This window comes from Oncorhynchus clarkii, chromosome 19 (assembly GCF_045791955.1).
Source record: "Oncorhynchus clarkii lewisi isolate Uvic-CL-2024 chromosome 19, UVic_Ocla_1.0, whole genome shotgun sequence".
NCBI lineage: Eukaryota > Metazoa > Chordata > Actinopteri > Salmoniformes > Salmonidae > Oncorhynchus > Oncorhynchus clarkii.
In genome coordinates, this window is record NC_092165.1 from 39,216,043 (window position 1) to 39,243,268 (window position 27,226).

A 27,226-nucleotide genomic window follows, 5' to 3' on the forward strand; every position below is an offset into this window, starting at 1 on the left:
TCTCTCGAATCTCTCGCTCAGTGTCTGTCCCACACTAATCAAATTTTTATTTTTATTTTTTACTTTTATTTTACCATGCAAGTCAGTTAAGAACAAATTCTTATTTTCAATGACGGCCTAGGAACAGTGTGTAAACTGCCTGTTCAGGGGCAGAACGACAGATTTGTACCTTGTCAGCTCGGGGATTTGAACTTGCAACCTTTCGGTTACTAGTCCAATGCTCTAACCACTAGGCTACCCTGCCTAGTAGCAGAAGAAAATAAAAAAAACTCACAGACCGGACAAGTAGGCATACAATGGATTATGGTGATTGTAGTTAATTACCACATTTTTTGCTCTAAACTATGTAGAATATTGGCCTGTTGGAAACTACAACTCCCTACTACATCGCCCAGTTCAGGTTTGATATGATTTATCTCTAGACAAACTGTGCAATGTGCACATTGAGCTCACCGAAAAAGAAAAAGAAAGAAAAGGAATTCAAATAAAACTGACATTTCGGTTAATGCTCAGCACTAGCGATCGGAGATCTAACTTTCTGCAGTCAAGGAGAAAGGCCACAAAAACGCTCTGCAAATGTTTTAGATGAGAAAATAGGATACAGAAGAGGGAGGAAAAAGGAGGACTGACATGTGGTTGTCAGTGTGTGTGTGTGTGTGTGTGTGTGTGTGTGTGTGTGTGTGTGTGTGTGGTGTGTGGTGTGTGGTGTGTGGTGTGTTGTGCGTGTCACTGCGTAAATCATACCCGCTTGCGTAGGTTGCAGGTGAGGATAAGGTTGCGTGAGAAGGAGTTCGCAAAGGCTGTGTAGAACTCCAGAACCTTGAGCAGTGCCTCTCTCTTGATGACGTGCAGGTCGCAGTACGTCAGCGCCCGCACGTTAGCACACGCGTGTGCAAGAGTGGTCTCTTTCCAGAACACATCTCCAAACACATCTCCTTTACCTGAGAGAGGGGAAAGATACATTGAGAGATTTGTGTGGGAGACAAAATAGTACAATATTTAGTATTTTCTCAGTGAAATCACCAGTCACAGATGTTATGGATATTTTGAGATCTGAGGTTTAAAGGTTTCCTTAGCAACAAGGTTATCTGGCTGAGCCCTTAGCAACCAAAGATACTCATTACTCAGTGCACAGTAAAATGTTACAAGCTGATTTACTCTACAGCCAGTAAAGACCAATAAAAACATATTATTCTCATTTCAACCCATCTAAAATTATCATAAACTGTCAGTTGAATATCAAATCAATGGTTCACTTGAAGGGATTGCACTAGTATCACCAAATGACAACCAATGAAACTCAGTCCAACCAGTCTACCATACAGCAGAGAGAACCCAAACATCAGAACCACAACACAGACAGGATGTGTCAATCTTGTCTCTCCTGTACCATTTCCCTATTGGGTCTGAGGATCCATCCAACTAAAGAGTCCTGCGATGCTGGATGCTCGGTGCTCGGTGCTGGAAGCCCCCCCCCCCTAGAGGCACAGCACGCCACCAATTATTGGAGCCGATATGGAGAAGGTCAGAGAGATCAGCCTGGTGGCTCTAGAGGAGTTAGAGGTCAGCATCAACCTGAGAAGAGGTGTCTCACTGTCTGTGGTTGGAGATCAATGCAACACTACTCTCACACTACAACCATCCTTTGTGGAGGTGGATGGGAGTGAATTCAGTGTTTCATATTTGTGTGATCAATGGTGGTCATGGTGACAACTATAGCTCCATGTAAGCTAGCAGATTTCTGAGACTAAGGCACAGTGCTGACGTGGACTGATACAGTCTCATCTCCCTCAGTTTACTGCATATCCAATCAGTTCACTGGGCCAGAACATATTGCTGTGTGAATAATTTTCCCCACTAAAATTCCCTTTCTCATAAAGCAGCATGAATAATAGACTGCAAAATTAGTCCAATCATCGTTTCGTGAAACACAACTAATCCAAGACAGAGGAGAAAATCATAAACTGATAAGGCCGATGGAATATTGTTTGATGGAAAGTTGCTGTAACCCTGTGGCCAGTGGAATGGATTATTAAAGGTGTGTGACTCTGCAGGTTGTCCAAGTATAGGCTTGTTACAGTGGGAGTGTTGCAGGCAGCTCCTCTCCTCTGCTAGTGGGCTGCTAATGAAGAAGAGAGAAAGGATCCACAGCTAAGAGTTAGCTTAGTGATTGCCAGGGGAAATCAGAGGGGTCTCTCTTTCTGTCTCGCTCTGTCTCGGTCTCTCTCCCCCGTCGGCTATGAGCCCTAGCTATTCCTCTTGCCTGTTTGCACCTCTTACCTCCAGGGGGAGGCAAGCAGAATTGGCCTAGGCTAAAGGGAGGTGTTCACTGTTTGCCCACGAGACACACAGCAGTCAGCTAACCCTGCCACCATAGTATTGTCTAGTTTTGCAACCAGTCTATGACTAGAATCACATACCTACAGTAAAGTGGAATTGAGCCGGGTGAATAGCAACATATCTGGCACAAAATGAGGCGTGACAGATGAGTAGTGCTCATAACTTACCATTAACAATATTAAACATGATAGAACAAATGTACAGACTACCATTGTGCAGAGAGTTAATGCTCTCAGAAGGATGTTACACTAATGTGCCTCCTTCCTCTCGTGCTGCGCCCCCCCACGGCTCCTCCACCGTGGGTCTCCTGCATTGTCGATCTGCTCTAAATCATCACAGTAGCACCAGGCATGCCCCCCCCCCCCCCCCCCCCCCCAACCATCCATGCCCCCTACGAAGTCTGTAAATGTGATCCCGGGACCACCTGTGGTGGCAAGACAGACGCCTCACGTCATTGTCCATTTGAGCTGCTGATTAATGTCCTCCATGTTGTGCGGCAATTCATCTGTGGCTAATATACTTTTTATGAAGCTCTAACTACAGCCCTACTCTAGCTCCTAATGAAGTTAAAGTAGAAAAGCAATAAAATAGCCTCCGAAAACACCCGCTGGCACTACAGCCTGCTCTGCTGGTCGCCAACTCTGTCTTTATCTTTCGCCCTTTCTATTGCATATGTGTATTTTTTTGTTGTTGTTTGAGTTGACAAGGCATCAGCCAAACCCCAGAAACAACATCATCCACAATAGTGACAGTCCCTACGGTTATAACGGGGTGGACGAGTTTAGTGTCATTAAATATTGTGTGGCTGAAGGGCGGGTGACGGGCGTACGAGTTGAATTAAGAGAAACAATACCATTAAAAAATCCATTAATGCATAATTATTGCGTAATTTATATAGTTTACATTGACATTTTTCTTTCATTCTTTTAGATTATCTGGTATTAGTGCCTAAACTTTAGCCTAAACTTTAGGGTCTAACTGTACCCGCGCCAAATTGCATACTTTTGGGAACTGGCATAAAAAGTTAACATCAATCACGGAGGCAAAAATTTCATTGTCGAACTTAAATTCAATAAGACAAAAGCCGCGAAATGAGAGTTAAAAATGAAGAGAAGGGAAGGCCAAAAAAATTCATGCTTGGAAAATATTTGGTGAAGTGGTAAAAAAAAAAGATAATAGCAGTGCCGGCTATGTTATTGTGTGATGAATGTGAGAAACTATACAAATCGACAGTCACAAGACTTCAAATAGGCCTATGGCATGTCAAGGAAACTGTAGCCTACTATTTAGATGGGTTAAATAGAAACTGAAATCTGGACATTGATTAACTAGAATATAACCTACTGTTTTTTGGCAAACTCCAAATTCCTCCTCTATGATCTGTAGAGGTGCTGTATTCATCATAAAAGCATCATAAAAGCTGATAGAAGCTGACCATATAAAATATGTATCGAAGCCAAACTGAAATCTTATCGGAACACATCCGGTCGTTTTCACAGCTTTCTTGTTCCTTACAACCGGTCAAACTGATGTCATTTGGACACTTTGTACAGAAAATCTTTCCCGTGTGTTATTGCTTTATTCTATTTTCTCCCCAGTACCTAAACATCTTTGCTCCGCGGAAGATGACAGAAAAAACTTTACAGAGGTCACCTAGTGTGAAGCAGTCATTCTATCGATCTATTACAATATTCTGTTGAGCAAGGTTTTATTTATTCTTATAGTGCAACATATGACAAAAGAGAAGCTACATGTGTCCAGTGTCGACCACTGCCCGACCTGTTTTGAGCCCCACGTTGGGGTTGCCTGTTGTGCATGTTATTTTTTACACTTTAATACGTGTCAAATATCAGTGAGCAAACAATGTAAAAAAAATATATATATATAATAATTGAGTAAATAAAGCCGCATACAAACTTGGTCTCTTTTTTGCTTTCTTGAATAAGGCATCTCCAAAATCCAGATGTTTCAGCCTAGCTCAGTGATTTATGTGGTGGTGAGGCAGCCAGCAGAAAATACAGGAGTGTAGGTTGGTAATGTTCTCTAGTTGTGCTGTGATTGGTTAATGTTCTCTAGTATGTCAAATCACGTTATATCTACATTAGCATTGATTGCACTTATCATGTCAACATCATACTTTCAAAATCTTAACTAGCAAGCTAGCAGTCATCATCATGAATCAAGTCGACAATCTACTGGCAAATTACGTTTAATCCTTGTCATATGAAGATAAATAATGAAGAGAAATTATAGATAAAACGTATCAATGCTCATCGTACATTGGATATAAACATTACACACAAGTTGGAAATCGCAAATTCAACAATGAGAGGTTTGGAAGGAATCAGTGGATAACTGCAAGCATTGCAAAGCAATCACTAGCCTGTTATTCAGTGGAGTGGGTGTGTGGTCCCAAGACTAGTTTTAAGGGTATCTTTTCCAAGCTTAAATGGATCAACATTTAACATTGGCAATGCTGTCAATCCAGCATGACTTCTGCCACGCTCAAAACAACTTGAAACTCAAAACTAGGAAATCTAACTTCAGTGAGTTCAAGACATCGGGAAACTTGGGAAAAAAACTTGGAAAATACGTTTTGAACGGTCATCCAACTCGGAATTGCAAGTCCGGAACTCGGGCCTCTTTCTAGAGCTCCGACCTGAAGATCACTGACGCTATCATGATTCGACCTTGTTTTTTCAGAGTTCCCAGTTTTATTCAAAGCACCATAAATCCAGAAAATGGCAGACTTTGATTACAAAGTTTGAAGACAAAATTTGCCCACGAGGAACCGCCGTGCCATGTTTTGGTTCAAGTGAGCACAGCACAACAAAGGTGAGTCCAAAAAAGTATTGTATGCTGCTGCATACATTCTGTAATATGCCAGGGAGATATATATACTGTAGCAAAGAAAGTAATACTAAGTGTATAGTATGTTGTGTAGTAAGCTGTTAGTAGCCCATGTTCCTCACCCTAATAATTTGGTCCCTTTTCAGCTCTTAATTTCACCTACTGTTCTGACTTGGTGGTGCACATGTAGCCTATAGCCTGTTTTAGAGAAATGTAATCATCGAATATTGTAGAGAGCTTTCGTCGTCTATTTATTTTCCCCCTTTATTTATCCTACGGTTCTGACTTGGTGTACAGGGAGAACACTGTAAGAATGGCCCATGTTCTGAATTCTGTCGGTGTACATTTTAAAAGTGCTGAACAAATAGTTATATTGACTACGGCCGTCCTAGCTCGCTCATTAATGTCTTAATCGGAATGACTGATTCCTTCTTATCCGCTCGTCGTCCCCTTATGCCATAGTTTGTACATCTCAATTGTCAGTAGAAACCCCATTTTTTTAAGCAAGTCAGCCATATCAGCTATGTTTTTTTTTAAAATGCAGTAAATGAGACTGGATTAACTGTTTCACTGCCAGACAAGGCTCCGCTGAAAGCCAAGTGTAGCAGTGGTAAGGTGATGGGACTGCTGTTGGGACAGCTTTATGTAGGCCCTAACAGTTTGCGGACCCCGTTTGTCACAATTAATGTATTGTTTACTGTTGTGTTGTGGCTTTGCTGGCATGCATTTTTTATAGTTTGCCCCACCAAGATTTACATGCTAAAATCGCCACTGCATGTATCTAACTATAGACATTATAAGCAGAAACATATCTAAATAAGGCAAAACAGAATCCTGCACACCCTGTCAAAAAATTGTTCTGCAGTCTTTGACTGTAGCATATAGTGCATTTTCTATATTTAAGGGTTAAGGTTGGGTGCGGATCTCAGATTTTCACATTGAAGTTGGTGGTTGCGGATGAGTTATTAGCAATTACAGGCTGTTGCGGGTGAACAAACAGCTGACCCGCACACCACTAATCCACAGACAAACACAAGAACTCACCATTAAGTTGGTGTGGAAACTAGATAAAGTTGCCATGATGCATTTTGCTGCTCACCTAGGATAGCGATGACCTCATCGTCCTGGATGACCTCCAGTGACCCTGACACCACAAAGCAGAGTGTGTCGACGCTCTCCCCAGCATGGAAGATGAGGTCTCCAGGGGCGCAGTGGATGGTCTGGAACTCCCCGGCTAGAGAACGCAGGCAGCCGTCACTTGCCAGGCGGAACGCAGGGTGCTCATTGAACACCTTCCGGTTCAGGTGAACACAGATGTCTGCCCGCATGTCTTTAGGACAGATAGACAGCACCTAGAGAGTGGACAGACAGACACCTGTCCATCAGGCTTTCAGGTTGTTTGTATTACTTTCAAATCAAATCGTATTGTCACATACACATGTTTAGCAGATGTTATTGAGAGTGTAGCGAAATTCTTGTGGTATAGTATGGGTTTCACCATTGTACTGAGCCATTGCAGTATTGTGTAGTCCCATTCATTAGAATCCAATGTGTTCTACAAGACTTCTGCAGTTATCTCATAACCATACTACTACTGCATCTATGCTCTAACCCCAGCCCTGGTGTTGTTAGATCTCATCCTTCCTGTGCTGTAACCACAGGCAGCCCTGGTGTTGTTAGGCCTATCTCTCCTGGGTCCAAGCTCAGGGGCATGGCTCACCTTCTCAGTGTCGATGCCCTTGGACATGGACCATGTAGAGACAATGTAGTCCATCACCCTCTCACTCAGCCCATTGGGCACCTGGTAGAGCTTGAGGAAGTCCCTCACGTTGTTCAGCATCTCGTGGTAGCGGTTGGTATTGGCATACATCTGCTGGAAGATGGTGGTCACATTTCCAAAGATGGTGGCGTACAGGAGAGCTGGAGAAGAAAGGGAAATTATCTTTCAAATACAGTTGTCATAAAATGAAATGAGCTGAAGTGAGTGGTAATGACAGGTGACAGATTGTGTATTTAATGGTGTTCATGTACTCCATAGGAGAAAGAATAGGGAGAGTTCCAGAACCACTAGTGCTCCACAAGACTTACTGACAGCCTCCAACGCTGTGATTGTAACCTAGCTCACTGTTACCATAGAGACCTTACCCAAAAATAGTTCTGTCTTCTTCTCCCAGCCAATAAAAAGACAATAAAAGACAAGAAATAACAACTTTAAAGACTTTACAATGGGGGAGGGATCTGCGCTGGCACATGATCCAGAGAAAAGAGGGTGGCAGGCTGGCTGTTGAGAATGATTCAGCAGGCAGGAAGGGCAAATATTCCTTCCTTCCCTGTGGAATTATTAATAACTAGTCTCCTCTCAATACAGACAGATTCAAACAGCTGCACCTCACACCTGACATCAACGCACCTGTGAACGACTGCTGACAGTGTTGTTTAGTCAACGTCAACAGACCGCAGGGTGACAATACCAACTTGTACGTTTCAGATTAAAAGTCTAGTTTCTAAATCTAAAATACCTCTGGAAATAAATCCAGGTATTTGGATACTTGTTAATGAAACTCAAAAACACAAATTGAAGATAGCATTGACATTCTACCTTATCTCTTCAAGTCAAAGACCAAGTCAGAGGGCATGGCCTTAGCTCTGCGCTTGCCAGCCTGGCCTCAGAGCCAAACAAAACATAATTGACATATTTATGAGCACCTCTAAGACATATGATACCTAACAATGGTCTAGTTACTTTAGACAGCAATGAAAGTAGGGAGGTTGGGAAAGGATGGGTGGGTGTAATCTGCGACCGTCTAACAATCCAAAGGTTGCGTGTTCGAGTTGCGTCGGGGACAACTGTAGCATTTTAGCTAAGTCTTCCCCCTAACCCTTATTCTACCCCAAATCACCAACATGCTACATTGTCGTTTTAGTTCCCCTAACCTTTCACATAAATTATCCTCATAATTCACCTTTGTTGTTACAAGCAACCTGGACTCAGAGAAAGACTCCAAAACTATACATCCTCCAAGAGGTATGATAACTTACGAACATAGTTAGATAAAGGTTAAATAAAAAATACAAAAATGATAACTTACATCATCCAATTTGTATGCTATTGTACGCCCTGGTAAGACGTATGATACTATACGTCCTCTAATTCGTATGATATTGTACGACCACTATTCATTTCATAATGTAACCTAACGTAACATAAATATCATACTAAATGGAGTGTCACAGAATTGCCTTGAGACTACATTGCAGAGCCTGGTCCAAAACCACAACTCAACACATTAATGTCCAATAAATATCTATGACGCAATGGTCAAGCAGCCAATCACTGGCACTAACAGTCAATTGAAACTACTTTTCTTTCCAAAAGTACGACAACCGTGTAAATCTATTTTGACAAGGTGTAATTGTGTATCAGGCCTTTCCTTTCTAAGTAAACATTCTTGCAGTGTCTCTAAGTAATAATTGACTGAACAATGTGCAGAGGCAGCATGCATAAGTCATACTCTCACCCCCAATTGGGAACTATAATTTCTATCATCAGAATTCTCATTGAGTAAAGAAATATTATTTAGCGTTGACATTGTGGGGTTTCTTTTTCATTAGATCAACTTAATAGTCAATTTGATGCTATTTAGAGAAGATAATGGCTTTTGTAGAGCCCGAGGGGGGAGGGGGAGTTCTGATCTATAGTAGAACATCTGCTCTTTACTAGTTACACTGGCACAGTAAACATACAGAGAGGGGAACATTCATAACACAACACATCAAAAGTAGAGCGCTTTTTCATAACAGTCATTAATATCAGTCATACTGAACAATGACTGATATCATAAATGGTTATGTAAATTTTTCTCTCACTGAAAAAAATGTGAATTTGAGATGAATTTCCATTAGAACACACAGACACTGCCAATAAATAAAATGTTATGAACAAAGATAAATCGCCTCATTCAATCCTTTAATTCCATTCATTGATCGTGATTAAAATAATAACCAGACTGATGACCACGAGCGACCACCTTGCTGTATTTGTTGCATGAATGTTGCAGGAGTGCTAATCACACTGGGTGTTGTGAGAAGAATTGAACAGTGGCAGCACACCTGGGGGATTGAATTGAGCTGCGAAACAAATATAACCAGTCCTGTGGGTCTGCTGTTGAAGGTAACAAGGCCATAGGGGGTCTCCCTCAGAGGCTTAGGGGCGAACTATAATGAAGTCATGGAGGGCCACTCAGAGAACCACCTGGCTAGGTAAACACTGTGACCACTCACCCTCATCACTCACACACGGATCACACCAGCAGGTATATACTGTAACGAGTGGAAACTAGCAACGTAAGCTGAAACACACCATTTATTTGATGGCTTTACTGTGCAAAAGGCTACATACTGGTAGCATCAGATACTGTAACTACAGACATGGACATTAATTCAGGTTTCATTTAACTCTGGGTCAGGTTAGGTGTCTGAGGGACTGGGAGGGGTTTTGTAGGCTGTGTAAACTGAGAAGGACATCTTTTAAAGGATCCTACTTCTTAAAGGCATTATTCACAGCTCCTTATAAAAGGAACCCTTAAAGAAGAGCAGGTGAGTGGGTTCATCCTGTATCAGTGCTATGAATAAAGGTTCATGACACGTGCAGCCAGACCCCAACTCACACTGTCTGCAATTACACTTAAGAGGTCCAATCCATCACGCCTGGCACCTGCTTGATTCAGTTATCCCCCACTGCAAGTCAGACTGCAGACTCTACCCGTTCAGCCCTGCATAAATCGCTGTGAGAAATGAAATAATTAGAATAAAAAATTGATTTCCCGTGTTTCAGGACTTTTCACATGGGAAGATTGGGTCGATGGAAAATGAGAATCACAAATGAATGAGTCAGGGAGATAGCCCACAGGGACAATTAGAATGGTGATAATTATGGAAATGGTGTCAGAATCAGTACAGATACAACCCTTGGGTAATTTGCATGGAGAGTGCAAATATGAAACTGGTATTCATGAGTTACTGATTAAGGATTGCATAATACTGTAATGCAAGACTGGTGATTTTGTTTAGTAGAGGTTCAACTATTTTACGAAGCACTTGCACACTCACACACTTGAGCTAAGTCCCCCTGACCCGTTGTCATGCCAACATGTCAAATGAGGCAGGTCATATTGACAGTGGAACCCCCTACTTAACCCTGCGATGTAAGAGTCATAGAGGAAGTCCCCACAACCACGGTCTACATGCTGTGTTCCAAAAGGAGGGAGAGCCTAAACTCTGACGCAAAACCTCAGCTAGAAATATTCCCAAACATTTAGAGAGAAAGTGCAAGGTCACCATGCCAGGGGGATGGTGGGAAGGGAAACTGTGAGATTTTTAAATTTAGGTCATTTTCCTACTTACCCAGAGTCAAATGACCATATTTATGTCTCTGTGTGCAGTTTGGAGATAATGTAAATTAGCATATCGTTAGCTTAGCGCAATTGCTGAAAGTCTACAGGTACAGTAGCCAGCTCCTCTCAAGAGCAGAGAAGTAGACCTTCTAACTCAGGGCCGGACAGAGTTTTTGGCTCGAGGGCCACATCGGGATTTCGATGTATATATACACAGAGTGTACAAAACATTAAGGACACCTTTCTAATATTGAGTTTCAACCCCCCTTTTGCCCTCAGAACAGCCTTAATTCTTTGGGCCAGAGTCTCTACAAGGTGTTGAAAGCATTCCACAGGGATGCCTGCCCATATTGACCCCAATGCTTCCCACAGTTGTGTAAAGTTGGCTGGAGGTCTTTTGGGTAGTGGACCATTATTGATACACATGGGAAACTGTTGAGCATGAAAAACACAGCAGCGTTGTAGTTCTTGACACAAACCAGTACACCTGGCACCTACTACCATACCTCATTCAAGGGCAATTCAATATTTTGTCTTGCCCTCTGAATGGTACACATACACAATCCATGTCTCAATTGTCTCAATGATTAAAAATCCTTCTTTAACCTGTCCCTTCATCTACACTGATTGCAGTTGATTTAATAGGTGACATCAATAAGGAATCATAGCTTTCACCTGGATTCACCTGGTCAGTCTTTCATGGAAAGAGAAGGTGTTACTGTTTTGTACAATTAGTGCATATATACAGTACCAGTCAAAAGTTTGGACACACCTACTCATTCAAGGGTTTTTCTTTTCTACATTTATAGAATAATAGTGAAGACATCAAAACTATGAAATAATAGCACTTACACAGCCTGGAGATGTGTTGGGTCATTGTCCTGTTGAAAAACAAATTATAGTCCCACCAAACCAGATGGGATGGCATATCGCTGCAGAATGCTGTCAGAGCAATGCTGGTTAAGTGTGCCTTGAATTCTAAATAAATCACAGACAGTGTCACCAGCAAAGCACCCCCACACCATAACACCTCTTCCTCTATGCTTCACGGTGGGAACCACACATGCGGAGATCATCCGTTCACCTACTCTGCGTCTCACAAAGACACGGCGGTTGGAACCAAAAATCTCAAATTTGGACTCATCTGACCAAAGGACAGATCTCCACCAGTCTAATGTCAATTGCTCGTGTTTCTTGGCCCAAGAAAATCTCTTCTTCTTATTGGTGTCCTTTAGTAGTGGTTTCTTTGCAGCAATTCAAACACAAAGGCCTAATTCACGCAGTCTCCTCTGAACAGTTGATGTTGAAATGTGTCTCGTACTTGAACTCTATGAAGCATTTATTTGGGTTGCAATTTCTGAGGCTGGTAACTCTAATGAACTTATTATCCTCTGCAACAGAGTTGACTCTGGGCCCTCCTTTCCTGTAGCAGTCCACGTGAGAGCCATACATGTTTTTTTGATACATTTGCTAAACAATTCTATGCTTTGTCATTATGGGATATTGTGTGTAGATTGACGAGAGAAAAAAACAATTGAATCCATTTTAGAATACGGCTGTAACGTAACAATATGTGGAACAAGTCAAGGGGTCTGAATACTTTCCGAATCCGTTGTATAATGTGAATCTAAACAAACTCACTCAACCACACACAGAACCTCTACACACACTCTCGCACACCTGAACATGCATGTGCACGCACACTTGCACTCGCGTGATATGGAAGCAGCCAGGCACCCACACACAGGATACAGACACAGAGGCAGCAGTCACCTCCAAAGTAAAGGAGCTGGTTTTGGGCTGAGCCTCCCCTGATTTGGGCCACATGTGGGATTAGCAGTGACCCGGATGAGTCAGTTTAGAGGACTCCTGGAGAGAGAGAGAGAGAGAGAGAGAGCAGAGAACGACACCCCTTTATGGATTAGACTAATCGCCCTGCAGACAGAGCAGCCAGAGAAAGCAAAGCTCTCCAATTCCACTGCAGGATGGATCAGGGCAGGCAGGACAATACAGCTCCCTCCCTCTCTCTCTTTGTCATTGTTCTTCAACCTACTGTGTATATTTTTATGCTTCTGTGTCTGTCCCTTGAAATCTCTGTCCTTCTTCCCCCTCTCTAACCCTCTCTCTTTCCATTAATCAGGGCATGGGAGCTAAAAAGCCCAAGGGGGAGAGACACTCCGAGCTGCTTCTCTGTCAACGCCCTCAGACCTCCTCCACCCACACCCCATCACTGTTTCTCAGGCCTGACTCTGGGCTGATCACTGGGTAATGGGTCCTCAAATGGGGAGGGGGACTGGGGGAAAAAATAAATGTCAATCTGCTTGCTGAGCTCTATGGACATCATGGCACAGAAACAGTAGATATTGAAGCTTCCTCTTTGCAACTGATGGAATTAATCCTGATCCTTACACAACCCCAATCATGTGTTATGGTTTTCAATACACTTTTACATCCGCCGAAGCGATTCTGCTCAAATAAAACCGCTCTCTAGTTCACTGCTCTGCCTCTCTTGTCTCCTCTCTCATTCTCTCACTCAATGGGGAGAAGAAGTCTCTACTGTTTTACAGACTCGGCCATCAAGTGCAGGCTCCTCAGGCAGAACCCGTCCTTTACTCCATCCTTCCGCCCAGCGCCCTTGCCATCCGCCTGCTGACGAGCTGAGCTCAGGTAATTCCCATAATTCCCAGTGACTGGGATAGGGTCAACTAATAATCCATGTCTTTGATTTACCTCTCATAATAAAACCTCAACATCACAGAAACACAGACAGCAGTGAGGTTGGAATGTGCTTTAATTTCTCTACAACTTATGTAGTCACAACTGTACTGTATTTGTGTGCGTGTGCATGCATGTGTGTGTATGCATGTGCCTGTGTGCATGAACTGACAAATGCATATAAGTGTGTGCATTTACAGTTGTACTGGCATGTATTCAAGATGATGTAGAGGCAATTATGTACACTACCGTTCAAATGTTTGGGGTCACTTAGAAATGTCCTTGTTTTGGAAAGAAAAGGTAATGTTTTTGTCCCTTACAATAACATCAAATTGATCAGAAATACAGTGTAGACATTGTTAATGTTGTAAATGACTATAGCTGAAAACGGCTGATTTTTAATGGGATATCTACATAGGCGTACAGAGGCCCAGTATCCTCAACCATCACTCCTGTGTTCTAATGGTTTATAATTTTAAAAGGCTAATTTATCATTAGAAAACCCTTTTGCAATTATGGATGTGCTGATTAAAGAAGCAATAAAACTGGCTTTCTTTAGACTAGTTGAGGATCTGGAGCATCAGCATTTGTGGGTTCATTTACTGTCTCAAAATGGCCAGAAACAAAAAACTTTCTTCTGAAACTCGTCAGTCTATTCTTGTTCTGAGAAATGAAGGCTATTCCACGCGTGAAATTGCCAAGAAACTGAAGATCTCGTACAAAGCTGTGTACTACTCCCATCACAAAACAGTGTAAACTGGCTCTAACCAGAATAGAAAGAGGAGTGGGAGGCCATGGCGCACAACTGAGCAAGAGGACAAGTACATTAGAGTGTCTAGTTTGAGAAACAGATGCTTCACAAGTCCTCAACTGGCAGCTTCATTAAATAGTACATGCAAATCACCAGTCCTAATGTCAACAGTGAAGAGGCAACTCTGAGATGCTGTTCTTCTAGGGAGAGTTCCTCGGTCCAGTGTCAGTGTTATTTTGGCCATCTTAATCTTTTTCTTTTTATTGTCCAGTCTGAGATATGGCTTTTTCTTTGCAATTCTGCCTAGGAGGCCAGCATCAACAGCCTCTTCACTGTTGATGTTGAGACTGGTGTTTTGCGGCTACTATTTAATCAAGCTGTTCATTTTTGGACTTGTGAGGAATAATTATGAAAGAGATTGGTGTGCTTTTTCACTATCGAATCATGGCATGGGGTTGTTCAATGACAGACATGTATTTATTTAAAATCTATCACTTGAAGATTTCATTTCAGAGAGACAAATGATCATGTTGTTTTGCTAAATGTTGTATATCCGCCTCACTCTCAGAGAAATAAGTAGTACTGAGAGGTTTTATACAGTCATAAGTCAATACAGTAATATGAAATCTGTATGTAAAATATTTACGTTTTACATTTTTGCAATTTAGCAGATTCTCTTATCCATAGTTACTTACAGTAAGTGCATTCGTCTTAAGATAGCTAGGTGAGCTAACCACATATCACAGTCAGAAATACAGGATACAAACATTAAATTCCAGCTAAACAGTGGATATATATAGTGTTTTGCAAAAGAACACATTAAAAATCCATTAATAAAAAATTCTAATTTCTGATGAGAAATTACAAAGTAAAAAAAATGGTTGGATATAGCATTTTGGAAATAAACTTTTCATGTGCATACAGTATATGAGTAATAGCATAATGTTTGCAAAAGTGTATGTCGGTGCTAACATGTGTATTGCATGTAATGTAAGTGTGTACGTGTACATGCATGTTATAACAATGTGTACAACTCACCCTCCTATCAGCTCCTGATAGCTAAGTGGATCATTAATCTAATAGTGATTTCTGACAGCCAGAGAAAGAGGTGGGAGGGGGAGGAGGAGGAGGAGGTAAGAATGGCCTTATTCAAAGTAATGGGAAAAGGTGGCAATTAATACACCTGTGATCACTTCACTGAGCGAGCTCCTCTGACTGGGGCTGCTGAACCAATCTTATCTCTGTTCAGCTCCACTACTACTACTACACTCACATGGGTCAAAAACACAAACGACACAGTGTTGTCTGTTTTGTGTGCTAGGTGGCTGTGGCACAGTGGCACGCCATGCCAACACTATCAGCTATGCCCAGACAACTCAGAGGGAATCACAGATCATTTTGCTCTGTTGTTTATTGGCTAGCCTGGCTCTGACAGTCTACAGAATCAGACTGACACAGTGTGAACCCCTGACTATCACAGGACAGGACAGGACAGGACAGCCCAGAGGACTTGCAGAGCTGGCAGATAGAGGAGACCCAAATACCATCAGATCTGTTTACAGCAGTGGAGCAAAGCATTCTCTACAGTATGTTTATCTCGCTCTATCTGAGAGCAGCCTATCCTCATCTCTCTCTTTGTTGCTCAGATTGCCACCCAAGATAATGCTGACAGACGATGGGGAGTATTGTGTGTCATTAATCATCAACGTGTCATCATTGCTCGCTATCGTAATCGTGGAGATCTATTCTCTCCATCATCACTCTGTACTATCAGCTATCTCCCTGGAACTGCTGCCCATCCAGCCAACTAATCAACTAACCAGCCAAACAACCATCCATCCATCCATCCAACCAACCAATGAACCAACCAGCTAGCCATCCAACCAATCATCCAACCAACCAACCAGCTAGCCAACCAACCAACCAACCCAACCATCCAACACCATGGAGAAGGGAAAACAACCAAGCCCAGTTACTTACAGCCGACCATCATCATGGCCACAGAGAAGATCTTCTCTCCATCCGTGGTGGGGGCAATGTTGCCGAACCCTATGGTGGTCAGGCTGGTCATGGTGAAGTAAAGAGACGTGATGTACAGAGAGTCTTTCCCGGGGCCACCCTCCCATTGGCCTGAGCCGCTGGCATTGTAGCAATACGGCGAGCCGAGGTTGATGGCTAACTGGTAGAGCCAGCTGTCCGTCTTGATAGTGTTGGTGACCTCGTCAATGACCTCGTAGTCGCCAATGCTGTACCAGATGCAGGCCAGCCAGTGGGCCACCAGGCCAAACACACACACCAGTAGGACCAATACAGCTGCTCCATACTCCAGATAGTGGTCCAGTTTACGGGCCACCCGGCCCAGACGCAGCAGGCGCACCACCTTCAGAGAGCTGAACAGACTGCTAATACCCTGGAGGAGACACAGAGAAGAAGTGGACATGGTAAAGGTTTTGTTAGGGTCAGGGTCATTGTGCAAAACTATATGGTATGTGCTGACATGTAACACTAACCCCTCAGCCCTCAAATTAGCATGATGTAATCAACCCAGCTGGACCTGGGGTACAAAAACGGATTCATTTCCATCTCGGCGAATGTCATCTGAATAAAGCTAAACAAAGTTGTTCTATGAGTGGAGCTAAATAGGACAAAAGTAGGCAGAATTGCAGCTTTCCCACTAGCCAGCCAAAACGTAGAAAACACAATACAATGCCTCGTAAAAACAGAATGCAGCTGTAGTTTAGGTTCCTTATCTCACATCACACAAACATTCTGTTATATCCCAATCTAACAGCTTGTTCAGCATTTTATCTCTTCTGACATAAGTGACACGTTCTCCAAAGTGCCTTTGTACTGTCTCTGTAATAACACAACTTTCCCAGAGAAAGGACACAGAAGTAATTGGCTGAGAAAACAAGCAGACAACAAACAAAAGGATTTTGCTTATATGGTAAAGACGAAGAAACCTTCAGTAGACCGGAGCATGTTTATTGTGCTACTGTATCCACTTTATTTGCGTAGACATTAAGGAACGGGTGGTAGGCAGGCACGGGAGTCTCCACAAGGCAACAACAGAACAACATAGTGTAATGTTTACAAACATGAATTTCAATACAGTGCTTTAATCAGGTGAAGTATAGCAGCAACATAAAAGCACATAAAAGGCGAAAACAGTCAGCGGAGGAGCTGTACCGTCCCATCATCGCTTCCCCTCGGCCCCTCCCCTCTCCTCTCTTCCTCCCACAGCATCAAAGGCCTCCACAGGATACCCCAGCTAAGCTCATATGTAAATGAGGAGCATATAACTATCCACATTAAAGGCTCACCTATAGGGCAATCAGATGAAAAGATAACAGCATGGGTCGTAAAAAGCAGCAACACATGATGATGAGTGATTACTGCAGGTAAGCACCTGTTTATTACAGATCAGCCTTGTTAAGTCATGTATAGGGAGCAGTCATGCATGAACGTGAGAAATGGAGCGTAGTGTACCCCTGGGCCTAGGGTGTGTATGCCCCTACTGTTTAATCTTTTGTTTTATGTAATGTAAGTGCCTTAATGTGTTTTGACACTAGGAAGAGTAGCTGCTGCCTTGGCAACAGATGGGGATCCCTAATAAATACAAATACAAATACAAAATAGGAGTAACATTAGATTGAGGAGAAGAAGAGTTAATAGATTGAATACAATAATTATTCTGGGACATAGTGTGCAGTTAATCAAATTGATAGCAAATTGCCACCATGATCTTGATCATTCGATTAAGATTCAAAGATCCTGTAGAGTCCAGAGAGGTTTTCATCCTGAGGCATTATAATATTATACATGAGCGCTAAATTATCCTTATGCTAACCCAAACCCCCACAGTTAGACTTGGCGCTAGGCTAATGCTTACCCAAACCCCCACAGCCCTAAGTGCTAGGCTAATGCTTACCCAAACCCCCACAGCCAGCCTTAGCGCTAGGCTAATGCTTACCCCAAAAATAATGGAATTAACAACCAATGTTTACTTTTTTATTTTGGGCTATGACAGTCAATTGCAAATTAGTCTGACAAAATGTATCTTATCTCATCACCACTAATGAGATGGGTGTGCTTGATGCATGTCGCATCGGGGGCCTGGTCAACAGTGCAAATCTCATCTTTGTTACTCTGAACTTACAATGGCTTATTGTGCTTTATGCTATTTGCCTCATGACTCCTGCATGCTTTGTTGACTATGAACTTGATTGTTTACCCAACCGTGGGACAGACTGTTTGTTCCCATACTCGGGACTCTGACTCTACTGGTTACACGGACTCTTGGTCTCCCATCCTATTCTAACCACCTCTCACCGGCTTTGTAGTCACGTTACCTAATGAAATTGCTGTACAATATGATCTTGTTAACATCTAATGCACATTCAATTGTCATAAATCAACATTGCAGAGCTCTCCCTGTCCTCAGCCGTGCCCTAATTTTATTACTGCTGATGATATCTGGAAATGTGCATGTACACCCTGGCCCATCTACTATTGATAGCCACAATTCTGACTTGTGCCCTGTTATCTGCTTCACTGATTTATGCTCTCATAAAAGCCTGGGTTTTCTGCCATTTAACACTAGAAGCTTATTACCTAAAATTGATCAAAAGTGTGGGTTCACAGCTCCAAACCAGATGTGTTAGTCATTACTGAGACGTGGTTAAGAAAGAGTGTTTTGAATACTGATGTTAACCATTCTGGTTATGACCTTTTTTGGCAAGACAGATCTTCCAAAGGTGATGGAGTGGCAATCTTTACCAAGGAACACCTTTGGTGCTCGGTTGTCTCCACCAATTCTATCTCCAAACAATTTAATTTGCTGTTTTTTTTAAGCATTAAACTTTGAAATAGCTCCTTGTTGATTTTTTTAATATATATTTTTTATTTAACCTTTATATAACTAGGCAGGTCAGTTAAGAACAAATTCTTAGTTATAATGACGCTCTACCCCGGCCAAACCCGGACGACACTGAGTTAATAGTGAGCCGCCCTATGGGACTCCCAATAACGGCCGGATGTGATACAGCCTGGATTGTTGGATCAGGATTTCTATTTGACTCAGCCATGCCTCCTTGCCCTTCCAACATTTCCTCATCTCACACCCCTTTTAATGTAACAAGCCCCGATGATCCTCCCTCTTTTTCCCCTGCCCAGCTACAAAGTTTCTCCCTGCAGGCGGTCGCTGAGTCCAAGGTGCTAAAGGAGCTCCTTAAACTTTACCCCCCAAAAAACATCTGGGTCAGATGGTTTAGACCCTTTCTTCTTTAAGGTTGCTGCCCCTATTATTGCCAAGCCTATCTCTGACCTTTTTAACCTGTCTCTCCTTTCTAGGGAGGTTCCCATTGCTTGGAAGGCAGCCACGGTGGTGCATCCTTTATTTAAAGGAGGAGATCAAGCTGATCCTAACTATTATAGGGCAATTTCTATGTTGCCCTGTTAATCAAAAGTGTTGTAAAAACGTGTCAATAATCAATCGACTGGCTTTCTTGATGTGTACAGTATTCTCTCTGGTATGCAATCTGGTTTCCACTCAGGTTATGGATGTGTCACTACAACCTTAAAGGTCCTAAATGATGTCACCATTTCCTTTGATTCTAAGCAATGTTGTGTTGCTATTTTTATTGACTTGGCCAAAGATTTTGTTATGGTAGACCATTCCATTCTTGTGGGCCGGCTAAGGAGTATTGGTGTCTCTGAGGCGTCTTTGGCCTGTTTTGCTAACAACTTCTCTAAAAAAGTGCAGTGTGTAAAGTCAGAACATCCGCTGTCTCAGCCAGTGCCTGTCACCAAGGGAGTACCCCAAGGCTCGATCCTAGGCCCCACGCTCTTCTCAATTTACATCAACAACATAGCTCAGGCAGTCGGAAGCTCTCTCATCCATTTATGTGCAGATGATACAGATGATACAGCTGGTCCCTCCCCGGATTTTGTGTTAAACGCTCTACAATAAAGCTTTCTTAGTGTCCAACAAGCGTTCTCTGCCCTTAACCTTGTTCTGAACACCTCCAAAACAAAGGTCATGTGGTTTGGTAAGAAGAATGCCCCTCTCCCTTCCGGTGTGATAACTACCTCTGAGTGTTTAGCGCTTGAGGTAGTCACCTCAAGGCTGCTTCTGACTGTTCTACCACAGATGCCGGGAGCTGACACTGTCATTGTCCATGTGGGGTCAAACGACATCAGGAGGGCTAGCTCGGAACATTTGAAAATGTATTTTAAAGAACTGATTTTAGCATTAAAAGACTTCAAAAAAACGGGCAATCATTTCAGGTCCAGTACCATTGTTGGGCCGCGGGTATGAAAGATTCAGCAGACTGCTGGCATTACACATCTGGCTAAAAGACTACTGTAGCTCTGCTGGAGTCACTTTTATTGATAACTTTGACACCTTCTGGGAACAGAAGATGCTCTACAGGAATGACGGAGTCCATCCAAATCATCTTGGCTCCTGGACTCTGTCCACGCATTTCAAGGCTGTGTTGAAACAATGACTGGTAAATGATCCAAGACCAGCTCAGTCACCATTGTGACAATGAGTCGTCATAATTCTGCATCAAATGTACATGATCTTAGGGGCATTGGCAAACACAATGTAAGTAATTTAATTTATGTACCCCTAATTGCACCGAATACATCTGTTTATCCTACAGCTATTGTAAGCAGTAATCATGAGCCTATAAACCAGAGTTATATTGTTAGCACTGAGGCAGTGTGCAATAGTAGGAAGACCACTTTATGCAGCTCACTGTCAGCTCCAATGTAAATAGCATGAGTAAGTCTACCTCTGATAAGCTTCCCAGTAAAGCATTAAAAACAATCAAGCAACCCAGAAAAGTGCTAAAAATAGCCCATATTAACATATGCAGCCTAAGAAACAAGGTCCATAAAGTTAATAACTTGCTTGTAACAGATTACATTCATATTCTTATTATCTCTGAAACTCACTTAGATAATACCTTTGATGATACAGTGGTAGCAATACATGGTTATAACATCTATCGAAAAGACAGAAATGTCAACAGAGCCGGTGTTGTGGTCTATATTCAGAACCACATTCAAGCACATTCAAGCTTAGAGACGATCTAATGTTATATACTGGTGAAGTAATATGGCTACAGGTTCATCTGCCTCACCTAAAGCCCATTCATGTGGAAAGTTGCTATAGACCACCAAGTGCTAACAGTCAGTATCTGGATAATATGTGTGAAATGCTTGATAATGTATGTGATAAACAGAGAAGTATATTGCATGGGTGATTTAAATATTGACTGGCTATCATCAAGCTGCCCACTCAGGAAAAAAATTCAAACTGTAACCAGTGTCTGCAACCTGGATCAGGTTGTCAGTCAACCTACCAGCGTAGTTACAAACAGCACAGGAATGAAATCATCAACATGTATTGATCACAGTTTTTCTAACGCTGCAGATATTTGCTTTAAAGCAGAACCCAAATCCATTGGATGTTGTGATCACAATATAATTGCCATATCTAGAGAAACCAATGTTCCAAAGGCTGGGCCTAATATAGTGTATAAGCGGTCATACAAGAAGTTTTGTAGTGATTCATATGTTGATGATGTAAAGAATATTTGTTGGTCTGTGGTGTGTAATGAGGAGCAACCAGATGCTGCACTTGACACATTTATGAAACTACTTATTCCAGTTACTAATAAGCACACACCCATTAAGAAAATGACTGTAAAACTGTTGAATCCCCTTGGATTTATGAGGAATTAAAAAATTGTATGGTTGAGAGGGATGAGGCAAAAGGTATGGCAATTAAGTCTGGCAGCCCAACTGATTGGCAAACATACTGCAAATTAAGAAATCATGTGACTAAACTAAATAAAAATAAAAAATAAACTACACTATGAAACAAAGACAAATTATATAAAGAATGATAGGAAAATGTTTTGGGGCACCTTAAATGGAATTTTGGGAAAAAAAGCCAACTCTGCGTTACTGTTATTGAATCAGATGGCTCATTCATCACAAAGCAAACAACTTTAATGACTTTTTCATTGGCAAGATAAGCAAACTTAGGGCGACATGCCAGCAACAAACGCTGACCCGACACATCCAAGTATATCGGACCAAATTGTGAAAGACAAGAATTGTACTTTAGAATTCCGTAAAGTCAGTGCAGAAGAGGTGAAAAAATTATTGTTGTCTATCAACAATGACAAGCCTCCAGGGTCTGACAATCTAGATGGAAAATTACTGAGGATAATAGCAGATGATATTGCCACTCCTATTTGCCACATCTTTAATTTAAGCCTAATAGAGTGTGTGTGCCCTCAGGCCTGGAGGGAAGCTAAAGTCATTCCGCTACCCAAGAATGGTAAAGCCCCCTTTACTGGCTCAAATAGCCGACCAATCAGCCTGTTTGACCAGATACAATGCTATTTTACAGTAAACATATTTACAACAGAATTTCACCATGCTTATAGGGAAGGACACTCAACAAGCACAGCACTTACACAAATGACTGATGAATGGCTGAGAGAAATTGATGATAAAATGATTGTGGGGGCTGTCTTGTTAGACTTCAGTGCAGCTTTTGACATTATTGATCATAGTCTGCTGCTGGAAAAAGTTGTGTGTTATGGCTTTACACCCCCTGCTATAATGTGGATAAAGAGTTACTTGTCTAACAGAACACAGTGGGTGTTCTTTAATGGAAGTCTATCAAATATAATCCAGTTAGCATCAGGAAATAGCTGTTTTCTGGCTTTTATTTTTTTTTACTAACTACATGCCACTGACTTTGAGTAAAGCCAGAGTTTCCATGTATGCGGATGACTCAACGCCATACACGTCAGCTACAGCGACTGAAATGACTGCAACACTCAACAAAGAGCTGCAGTTAGTTTCAGAGTGGGTGGCAAGGAATAAGTTAGCCCTAAATATTTCTCAAATTAAAAGCATTGTATTTGGAACAAAACACTCAGTAAACCCTAAACTTCAACTAAATCTTGTAATAAATCATGTGGAAATTGAGCAAGTTGAGAATAAACTGCTTGGAGTAACACTAGATTGTAAACTGTCATGGTCAAAACATATTGATACAGTAGCAGCTAAGATTGGGAGAAGTGTGTCTATGATAAAGCGATGCTCTGCCTTCTTAACAACACTATCAACAAGGCAGGTCCTAGTTTTGTCGCACCTTGACTACTGTTCAGTTGTGTGGTCAGGTGCCACAAAAAAGGACTTTGCAATTGACTCAGAACCGGGCAGCACAGCTGACTCTTGGATGTACACAGAGAGCTAATATTAATAACATGCATGTCAATCACTCCTGGCTCAAAGTGGAGGTGAGATTGACTTCATCACTACTTTTATTCATGAGAGGTATTGACATGTTGAATGCACCGAGCTGTCTGTCTAAACTACTGGCACACAGCTCGGACACCCATGCATACCCCACAAGACATGCCACAAGAGGTCTCTTCACAGTCCCCAAGTCCAGAACAGACTATGGGAGGCACACAGTACGACATAGAGCCATTACTACATGGAACTCTATTCCACATCAAGTAACTGACGCAAGCAGTAAAATTAGATTTAAAAAACACCTTATGGAACAGCGGAGACTGTGAAGCAACACAAACGTTGGCACAGACACATGCACACACACACACACACACACACACACACACACACACACACACACACACACGGATTTAGTACTGTAGATATGTGGTAGTGGTGGAGTATGGGCCTGAGGGCACACAGTGGGTAGTGAAACCTGTGAATGTACTGTAATGTTTTAAAATTGTATAAACTGCCTTAATTATGCTGGACCCAAGGAAGAGTAGCTGCTGCACTGGCTAATGGGGATCCATAATAAATACAAATACCTCACAAAAACTTGGGAGTATGGCTAGACGGTTCACTGTTCTTCTCTGAGCACATATCTAGACTTGGTTTCCTCTATTGTAACCACTCCTCTTTCACCCCAGCTGCCAAACTAACCCTGATTCAGATGACCATCCTACCCATGCTAGATTACGGAGACGTCTTTTATAGATCATCAGATATCATCAGGGTGCTCTCTCTTTACCGTTCGGCCATCAGATTTGCCACCAATTCTCCTTATAGGACACATCACTGCACTCTATACTCCTCTGTAAACTGGTCATCTTTGTATACTCGTCACAAGACCCACTGTTTGATGGCTATTTATAAAACTCTCTTAGGCCTCACTCCCCCCTATCTGAGATACCTACTGCAGCCCTCATCCTCCACATACAACACCCGTTCTGCCAGTCTCATTCTGTTAAAGGCCCCCAAAGCACACACGTCCCTGGGTTCCTCCTCTTTACAGTTCGCAGCAGCTAGCGATTGGAACGAGCTACAAAAAACACTCAAATTGGACAGTTTTATCTCCACTTCATTCAAAGGCTCAATCATGAACACTCTTACAGACAGTTGTGGCTGCTTCGCATTATGTATTGTTGTCTCTACCTTCCTTCCCTTTTGGGCTCCCGAGTGGTGCAGCTGTTTAAGGCACTGCATCTCAGTGCTATAGGCGTCACTACAGACACCCTTGTTCGAATCAAGGCTATATCACAACTGGCCGTGATTGGGAGTCCCATAGGTCGGCGAACAATTGGCCCAGCGTGGTCCGGGTTTGGCCGGTGTAGGCCGTCATCGTTAATAATAATTTGTTCTTAACTGACTTGCCTAGTTAAATAAAGGTTGAATAAAAATAACATCTCTGCTATCACACCCAACCTGGATCTATATTTGGTTTTAAGGTAGACGAGAGCACTGAATCCAGCTTCACACATATATTGTATGAGCCGACGAAGGGTATCATTGGTTTTATTCTGCTTTCAAGACAACTGCCTTGGAAAAGTAGGAGGTCAAATCATGACATCAGTGAGCTTCAGTTCGGAAAGTCAGAGTCCTAGAAAGAGACCTGAGTTCCCAAGTTGGATGACCGTTCAAAACTATTTTTCCCAGTCTTTGCTAATCTTCTTCAGAGTTCCCAGTTGCTTTAAACGCACTAAAGTCAGAAGTCTGAGATTTCCGAGTTCCCAGTTGTTGTGAACGTGGCATTAATGCTCAGAGGGAGGTGGCAGGGTATTCCCTTTGAGTCAGGAACCAAAACTCCTCCATAGTGACCCGTGAATACAATTGGTCACATGACAGCTCAATCAGCTGTTCAATTTCACCTACCGGCATGTCAACTGAGCAAGGATCACAGTCAAACAGATTGGGAAGAAGGTCCCAAAGTGCTCTTCCAAGCGTTGGAGGTGAGCAGTCTTCACCTGTGTCGGACACTTACTGTTTTCCATTAAAAGCATGCACAGCCGAGGGAAGGGGGCATGGCTAGTTTTTGAAAGACTCTCTCTCCAATAAGAATTATTTCCTCTGAGTCCACTGATTCTGTCACTCATCTGTATAATGTTTTTGTATTTCCCCTGCATGCTTGCGTTCACTTTGTTCAGTTTCCCTAATATGTCTGTTACATAGGTAAGGATGCACAAAGTCAACCAAGTCTGTTTTTTGTTTTTTTTTACATCCATTTTGAATGACAACAGCTCCTCTCGATAACCACCAAGCCTTGGTGTGAAATAGACCATTGTCATGCTCTGATCTTAAATCTCCAAATAGTTTTGCGAACAGGTGTGTGCACAGTAGATGTGGTTTGATGTAGTTTACAATCAAAGTTACCTGCTGCAGTATTTCTCAGAGTTCTGTGCTCAGCTCTTTTGACACCAATTGCTATTGGTGTATCATACAATGCATCCATATCGCAGAAGGAGACATATTAATAACAAGAGTGCAGAGGCCTGCCTGCCATCCCGCCATAGATGGAGCCCCATCTGTGCAAAAGCCCACCATTCGATCCCATGGAATCTGTTTTTCATCAATTTAGCCACTCAGCACACTGAACATCCCCTGTGCCGTTTCATGTTCCGGAATCGTGAGACAGAACAATATGTCCTTGTGAATAACATCCCCTGACATATACAGCGAACATAGGTCAAGGCATGGGCATCTCGGCCCTCACAGCTAACATCGATTTGCAGAGCATAAGCTGTGGAGTTTTTGAGTCGTTCAGTCATGATTGCTAGCAAAAGCACAAATTCTTCATTGATCAGTTTTATCTGACAAAGGTATTGATGCGAGTTTCTGTGCCTCTGCCTCCCCACACATTGTTTTCACCATATCAATTGCGTCCGGTAATATCAAAGTCTCTGCAATAGTGTGCGGCTTCATAACGTAGGGGCCTAGCCGTTCACCGTGGGAATGACTCAAGTGCAACGGTCAAGTGCAGCCTTTTCCCATGATCTAAGGGCACTCTCTGGTTGAATGGTATCTTTGAAATTTGATTAATTTTCAGTTACATTTTTAAGGTTAACCACATTACAATAATTTTCAGGTACAAAGACAATATTATAATATATTAGTTAACCTTTATTTAACTAATTATGTGACTTCTGAAGGTTGCACCAGATCTTATTTAGGGGCTTCATTCCAAAGGGGGTGAATACATAAGCACGCACCACTTTCCTTTTTTTTTTATTTTTTAAATTTCACTTCACCAATTTGGACTATTTTGTGTATGTCCATTACATGAAATTACAGGTTGTAATGCAACAAAATAGGAAAAATGCCAAGGGGGATGAATACTTTTGCAAGGCACTGTGTATATATACATATATTTCTTCAGGATTTTTTTAATTCTCCCGTGGACCCATTTTCATATCAGGCGACCACACATGGGGTTGCGATCCCTAGCTTGCGAACTGCGGTGCTTAGATAATCCTTACCCAAACCCCCACAGCCCTAAGTACTCGGCTAATGCTTACCCATACCCCCACAGCCAGCCTTAGCACTAGGCTAATGCTTACCCATACCCCCACAGCCAGCCTTAGTGCTAGGCTAATGCTAACCCACAACCTCCACAGCCAGCTTGAGTGGGTGCTAATAATGCTAAACCAAGCCTCCACAGTGCTGAGGGCGAGGCTCCCCTGGGCCTGTCAGATTGTTTTTGTTCATTGCAACATGCATGGCACATAAAAAAGGTCACGCTGGATTAGCCAGTGCTGGCATGGCCCCTGCAGACAGGAAAAATGCGTCTGAGTGCACTTTACTGGGGCTCTGTGCCAGCAGGTAGCAGCCCAGACTACAGGGGGCTGCCTGC

At 42.4% G+C, this 27,226-nt stretch overlaps 1 protein-coding gene across 1 annotated transcript in view; it reads right to left on the minus strand.

The window, feature by feature from the left end:
• LOC139375162 (potassium voltage-gated channel, subfamily H (eag-related), member 5b) overlaps positions 1-27,226 on the minus strand; it is an 83,698-nt gene that overhangs the window by 19,414 nt on the left and 37,058 nt on the right. The window contains exons 7-10 of the mRNA XM_071116701.1: positions 16,030-16,459; positions 6,911-7,110; positions 6,290-6,542; positions 745-941 (exon numbers count right to left, since the gene is read on the minus strand). Of these exons, the coding sequence (XP_070972802.1) occupies positions 745-941; positions 6,290-6,542; positions 6,911-7,110; positions 16,030-16,459 (1,080 nt within the window). The remainder of the gene's footprint in view (positions 1-744; positions 942-6,289; positions 6,543-6,910; positions 7,111-16,029; positions 16,460-27,226) is intronic.